The 7,021-nt window shown below is 37.9% G+C and overlaps 1 protein-coding gene across 1 annotated transcript; it reads right to left on the minus strand.

The window, feature by feature from the left end:
* Window positions 1-571: 571 nt before the first annotated feature.
* LOC121655956 (mas-related G-protein coupled receptor member A4-like) lies at window positions 572-5,097 on the minus strand. The gene is made up of 4 exons (XM_042010906.1): window positions 5,010-5,097; window positions 2,850-3,038; window positions 2,015-2,199; window positions 572-1,941 (listed from the first exon to the last, which is right to left on the minus strand). The coding sequence occupies exons 2-4, from the start codon at window positions 3,021-3,023 to the stop codon at window positions 1,374-1,376; spliced, it is 927 nt and encodes a 308-aa protein (XP_041866840.1). The 5' UTR covers window positions 3,024-3,038; window positions 5,010-5,097; the 3' UTR covers window positions 572-1,373.
* Window positions 5,098-7,021: the final 1,924 nt, after the last annotated feature.

A 7,021-nucleotide genomic window follows, 5' to 3' on the forward strand; every position in this document is an offset into this window, starting at 1 on the left:
TTGTTTGCGAACAAGGCGAGTGGGTGGATGAGGTAGAGGGAGGTGTGGCTCATTACACACTTTGTTTTGGTCTACACGCAGTGCACAACAGCAAACCTTGCGCTGAAACAATTTAGCTCATTGCCCCTTTAAACAACAATGAATGGCAATAGAATATAAGCTGTGAATGTATTAAAACACACTGTAGCCATTCAATAAATAGTTATTGAGGTGTATTAGTATATACAGTGGTATATTACATGGTACATCAGTATACCATGTAATATACTATATAAAAACTATAATGGTATATTTATATATTTTTTGTCTTTAGTCTGATGGTTGCTGGAAAGAAGCTGTTATAAACTAGTTTTGTGTGCATTAATACTACCTGGTCTGCTGTGCCTCAGGTGTTTCCATGCCTGAGCAGGACGTGACCTGGGTGCTGTGTGTCCGTTTAGGTGCTCTGAGCTCGTTTCAGTAGCATCTGCAGATGATGGGCTCAGTGTTTCAAAAAGAACCTGTTGCTGAGGATGTCAGACAAAATGAGAAGCAAAAAGGAAGGAAAATAACACAAACAGTGTCCTCTGTTGGCACATAAATGATTTATTTCTTCATAATTGTTACAAAAGAGATCGCACGGAGACAGGAAGGACGTTAAACAGAGTTTAATATGTGGATTCACAAGTAAACACACTTAGAACCTGGAGTTAGGAGAAATCGGAGTCCGTGATTGTCAGAGATCCAGGGAGTCAAGACCGGGTTCAGGGAAGGAGGGAAGTCCAGTTAGCTAGTAATGAGGTACGACGAGAATTGGGGAAGAAGCTGAGGTTTAAGAAACCAGGCGGCTGATTGATCACAGGTGTCCTTCATCATTCAGTATTACAGAGAGAGACTGCGGTGACGCTCAGTTGATGTGGGTGTGTCTGTGGTGGAGCCTGATGCAGATGTGATAATAATCAAATAATCCTATTGTCTAATAATTCAACACAATACTGTAATGAGTGTGTGTGCATGTTACAGTGCACATAAAATTGGTAGTTCAGGTATATGCAAACGTGTAGGTTTGATCTAGATATTGGTAGAGACGTAAAAGGGGCCCACAAACAAACTTGAAAGATGACTGTTTTACTTTTTTGCACTTATAATAAATATTTATTTGCAGTATCATATTATTCAGCACATATAGCAAATCTGAACAAGAAGTTTATAATCCAGAATATTCTATTCAGTAAGTGGAATTGTATTTTTTTTATTTTGTCTACTGAATAGATTTCTTTAATGTTATGAGTTGAAGGCATCTGTTAGTATATTGTTTTTTTTTTTACTGCCATTCAGCTAAACTGGGAATTGAGTAAATGAGAGTTTGTCTCCCCCTTGTTCAAGCTGATCAACTACACTTCATCTTTTATCTCTGCTTCCTTTTCATATGCAGGATTGTCTGTTCCCCACGTGACACCTTTCTTGTTTGATTTGCTCATATCGTCTTGGTCCATTTTGCAGCAACACAGAACAGTTAAAAGTCTATCACAGACACCTTTCCTCATGAAAACATACAGAAACAGATCTGCCAGAGGACCGAAGTAAACTGGAATTATAGTCACAGTTTCAAAAGTTGGGTCATGTCTGTATTTCTTTGCTAGGGAATAAATGATACGAGGCAGAAACAGCAGAGTGTAAATCAGCAACACCAGGACCAGAACTGCCACAACTCGTCGTTTTTCATCTGCAGAGATGCTGATGGCAGCAGACAGGGCTTTAACTGTCCCAGCCAGGAAGAAACAGAACAGCGGGAATGGAAGGAGCAGGAAGGAAGCTAGAACTTTTTCTATGTAGTTAGGAGCAAAGAAAATGATGGGAATGTATGAAAGAGGAAGGAGCCAGATCACTACACAGACTATCACTGATGTCTTGATGTTTCGTCTGAATCTGTACCACAGTGGCCAGGCGACGACCAAATACCTGTAATAGAAGACACACACAGTTACCAAGGAGCAGCACATCCACAGATACCACATCCATAAACAGATGTTACCTTTCCAGGGAGATTACCACCATGAAGCAGATGCTGACCATCATACTAATTTGAAGAATGTAAACGAAAACCTCACAAATCCTCCCGTCACTGACTGCCACCCGAACAGTTAAGCAGCAGAGATGAATGAGGTTGGTCACCAGAAGGTTGATGACGTATACGGGAACCACGTGATCGTTTTGTACCTGCAGCAGCACAGCAAAAAGCAATAAGTAAATGAATCAGACTTAACCTTTTAAAGCTCGACCCAAGAAAAAAAATGAGGAAAAGTCAAGGTTTTTTGCACAGTGGCAAAATAGAAAAAAGAAAATGTTGGTATGTTTATGGTTTATTACCTTGTCAAAATGATTGTATTGAATTTTATTGTCATATCATTATATCCACCAGGGGACAGACAACAAGCATCAGAATGTGTTGAACAGATTTTGACCAGTTTTTACCATAAAGTGATGCAATAGGTCTCAAACTGTATCAAATATGATTCATTTGGAATTGAAGAGTTAATCATGTTGTCATCTCTTCCCAGGCATGTTTTTCTTCCCAGAAACTGCACAATATTGCCACATATGTTTTTTTTTATCAAATTATACCTTCAGGGGCAACAATTATGACACCTAACTTGTTGTGTTCACTTTTTACTTAATTAAAATGATCTTATAAATAACCACAATGTCATTTAAGGAAAACCTGTGGCTCCTCTGAGGGTCACAAATAACATCAAAACTTATCATTATTAATTACCATTTAGAGCTCAAGAAAAGTCTGCACACAATAGGTACAATAAATACAATAAATAAATTGTATTTATTTATTGTATATATGATAATGTGCATACCAGTGAATAAAGAGCAATGATGGCCATGATGGTCAAAGGAAGGCCGATGCAAGCGATGGTTAATGTCACCACATAGAAGGTGAGTCCAGTTTCGCCATCATAGCAGCCATGACTGGTTTTATGGGAGCTTATGAGGCTCCCCAGTGAGGTCCGGTTACCGTTGTCATTGTCCATGCTTCAGCCTGAAACCTGTTTTAATTAGATGAGTGGATGTTAAACGCCGCCTAAAAAGTACAATACTTTTTCAAACATGAATAATTTTACATTGCAATTTAAATATAAGATGTGATGGTTTTTCTTTTATTTTAATGGTTGTTTTCTGTTTCTCTTTTGCTTTGTTTCTATATTTGAAATAAAGATTTATAACCAAATAAATTGTATCCTTTTTTTTCTTTATTTAATCTTTGTGCAAAGAATGTACAAATAGCATTATAGATTTTTTATTTAGCACATGAATAAGTTTTACATTAACACAAATGTTATAAATTGGAGTAATGTGGATCGTATAATGGATCTGTTTCAGATGCCTTTTTTATATTACAATAAACTGGAGTGAATTGTACTGAGATGGACTGTATTTTTAAATGGATTTTAAAATATGTTTTTTGTAAATGGACACTGTGCAAATAAAGCTGAATTGAATTTAACTTGATCCAACAGCTTTTCACCAGTTTTAGATGAGATGTGTTTTTGTTGATTTTAGAGAAAGTGACACAACTTTCTGGCATTGTGAAACCTCTGTGACATGTTTTGGTCAAAATAACACAGACCTGTTGGAAGACTGAACTACTTTTCAGACTTTTCAGTGACTGTTTGGTCCTTTTTTTCTTTCACAAATAGACTGATGACAATTCCACTATTTTGTGAGCTCACTTTTGCTGATTTCTGGAGAATAGTCACCCAGCTAGCTGTTTACTAGCTGACATGCTAGTTAACAGCTAGCTAGCTAGCATGCAGGCTCAGTTCATGCACCTACGATGTCACCAGCATAAGCGATTATAGCAGTAGACCTCTAGGGGGCTGCAGTGGCTGGGGATTAATCCACAGGGCTGGAGGTCAATCAGGAGGAACTGATTGGTGGCAGGTGTGACTGAAGGCTGTGACTATTTAAACCCAGTGTGGACAAGCTCTACTATGAGTTTTGATTCCCTGGCCTGCTGGTGAGATGGACCTTTTTTTTGTGTGTGTTTTTTTGCGTTGTTTTTTTGATGATTTTAAATGTGGGTCTGCCGTAAGTTGTAATGATAAGAAGCTTACTGTTTTATGTGCTTTGTTTTTAGGGACAGCACTGGCTGCTGCTTATTTTGGTTTTATATGGTTTGGTTTTACTTTTTATTTTAGCATAGGTTAGTATTTATGTTGTTTAGTTTTTAATACTCTGTCTTCTCTTGTTTTCTTGTGCTGTGGATGTTGTCCTTTCAGTGGTGCCGTCCGGATACTGGGAGTTCACTTAGACGGTGATGTGGTTTGTGGTTGCATGTAGTTTGTAGCATGGTGTTTTTTATTTGGAATTAATTTGATTCATGTTTTATTTGAATGTGTAGTATAACCCTGGTACCGTCACTGTGATTACATGTGTTCTCATCCGTAGCACGAGTCTGTCATCTGCCTTTCAGTGTATATTTTAGGTTTTAGTTATGTGTAATAAATGGCATATGTCTGAACCACACTGACCGTTGTGGGCTCGTAATTGAAGACTTTATGTGCTAAACGTGTCTTTGCACCTACAAGGCTGCAATATCTATAACTTAGAGGAAATGTTTGAGGCATTCTGTCATTTCTAATTTACTGTCTGTGTTGTTGTTAATGTTAATACAGCTCATAAGTTAAAGACTTATTTTGATGGTAGCTTTGTTTGCTGTGCTTCTAAAATCAATCTGATCAGAGCTTTATAATGAACCCTTTTTGGACTTTTTTTTTTTTTTTTTTTTAACTCAAAGCAGTAATAACAAATTTCCTACAATGACAATTAAGTATATATTAAATATTTATATATATATATATATAAATTACTTACTAAATCTGAATACTTTCTCCCCGTTACATAGTTACAAACTTCCCTTTTTTTGTGGTGTTGGACCACACTTTCTATCTTATAACAGTACTTTCTACTTCTCTACAGTCTATACGTATTAAAAAAGGTTAAGTTCCAATATTTACCTTTTGACAGATGAGACCTGAATCAGTTTCTGCGTCCTCATTAAACTGAGACCAAATGGTAAATGAAGCTTTTCATAGCCTATGTCTGTCAGTCTTAGGAAATAAATGTTGTCATACATGATTGTGTAATGTTCTTAGCCAAAGCCAGTAAGAGAAAGATCAGATATTTGTGACCAAATGTCCCCAAACACCACGTGGTCTGACACAAACCACTGAATGACCACATCCTGTCTGAAGTTGCTTTATATGGGTGTTGATGCAGTGTGTTGAAATGTTCTGGTAATGTGTTGCAGAATTCAACTGAAAGTAAACATACTGTAAATTTAAGTTGGGTCTAGTTAAAGCTATTTCTTGTGTTATGCTAACTCAAAGTTTGTGTTTAAGTGTTTATGTAAATGGTGTATTGCAGGAACAAAATGTTTCCTCTTAGACTCCTTGGGTTCTGTCCACCTCTAGGGGGCCAACGGTCTTGCTAAGGCCGTCTTAAGCTGCTTTCTGTGCAAATGCATGATCGTCTTTTCAGGGGGGTGGTTGGCTGGGATTCATGCTGTGGGTGGCTGGTCTCCTGGGTCCTGGGGGCCCCCTGTTATGCCTTTGATTTTTGCAGGGATCTGTTATTTGCACAGTTACTGATCTCTATTCATGCCTTTTATTTTGCCCCCACATTTACTAACCTGCTGATCCAGTCACTGCATCATCCATCCATCCATCCATCCATCCATCCATTTTCTTCTGCTTATCCAGAGTCGGGTCGCAGTGGCAGCTGCCTAAGCAGGGAAACCCAGGCTTCCCTCTCCCCGACCACATTCACCAGCTCATCCGGGGCGTTCCCAGGCCAGCTGTGAGATGTAGTCCATTCAGCATGTCCTGGGCTTGTTTTGCAGCGACAGGTCCTGGACACCTTGCAGCCATTAAGTGGGCCATGAACTCCTCTGTATACCAAAGAGTCAGATGTGAGACCATCTGTCTGACAGCACAGCTTGGCTGAAATGACCTCATTCGCAGCAAATCTACAACAGAATAACTGAATCGAGATGTAGCAATGATCCAGTCGAATCCAGACCTTAACCCGATCGTCTTACAGAAAATGATTACTTCAAGTTATCGTTGTTAAAGGTGGTTCTATAAGACGTTGAGTCATGAGGGGGAAATAGATTTGTCCACAGATCATCTTCATTTTATCTTAGTTTTCGTAAATAATGACATATTTTATTTTCAGATGTTCATCTGTATTTACCTCATTTTAAGACCTGCTGAAAACCAGATGATTTATTACTATGTCTAAATATATAAATCGTACTCTACCCTCCAACTCTGAATATTTATCTTTATTTTTAAACAATGGTTTTACGGCATTTTGATAAAATATATTTGACTTCTTTCACATCTACAGTTAGAGAAAAAAAGTTAGGTTACAGGTCAAGATTAAGCTCTTTATGTTCATAACAGTTTGGTTTTACTGCTGAGACTAATCATCATTCTATGTTCTTCTAGTTAAGCAAATTTCCTTAAAACTTACATATATAACCACAGCTGGCATTGTGTCAACAGTTGTGTAACATAGCAACGTGTGTTTAACACGCTACTGTTTCCCTTTTATGACTCTATTATCTATTGATTTTTTTTCCATGTTCGGTATCATAGGAAGCAGAACGATGGACTGGCAGCTGTGTTGTGCCGAGATGGTCTTAGTGGATATAATGGGAATAAAGCTTTGTGGATTTACATGTTAATGTTGGACCTGACAAGAGGAAGCAAAGAAAGAGGGAGTATGAAGAGAAGAGAGAAGCAGAGTGATGAGAAGAAAAAGATGTGTGAGAAAGCAACAGGAACAACATGTGCAACCGAAACAGAGAAACCGGAAAACCAGCTGTTACATCTGTAAAGAAACTTAATAGAAAACCTCCTAAGACCTCTGTAAGAAAACATAGCAGACAATCATCATGAGTACCTATAAGAAGACAAATTGGGAAAAACATGAATAAAAACACCAGCCACAAATTTATGAAAAA

This window comes from Melanotaenia boesemani, chromosome 16, assembly GCF_017639745.1.
Source record: "Melanotaenia boesemani isolate fMelBoe1 chromosome 16, fMelBoe1.pri, whole genome shotgun sequence".
Classification (NCBI taxonomy): Eukaryota; Metazoa; Chordata; class Actinopteri; order Atheriniformes; family Melanotaeniidae; genus Melanotaenia; species Melanotaenia boesemani.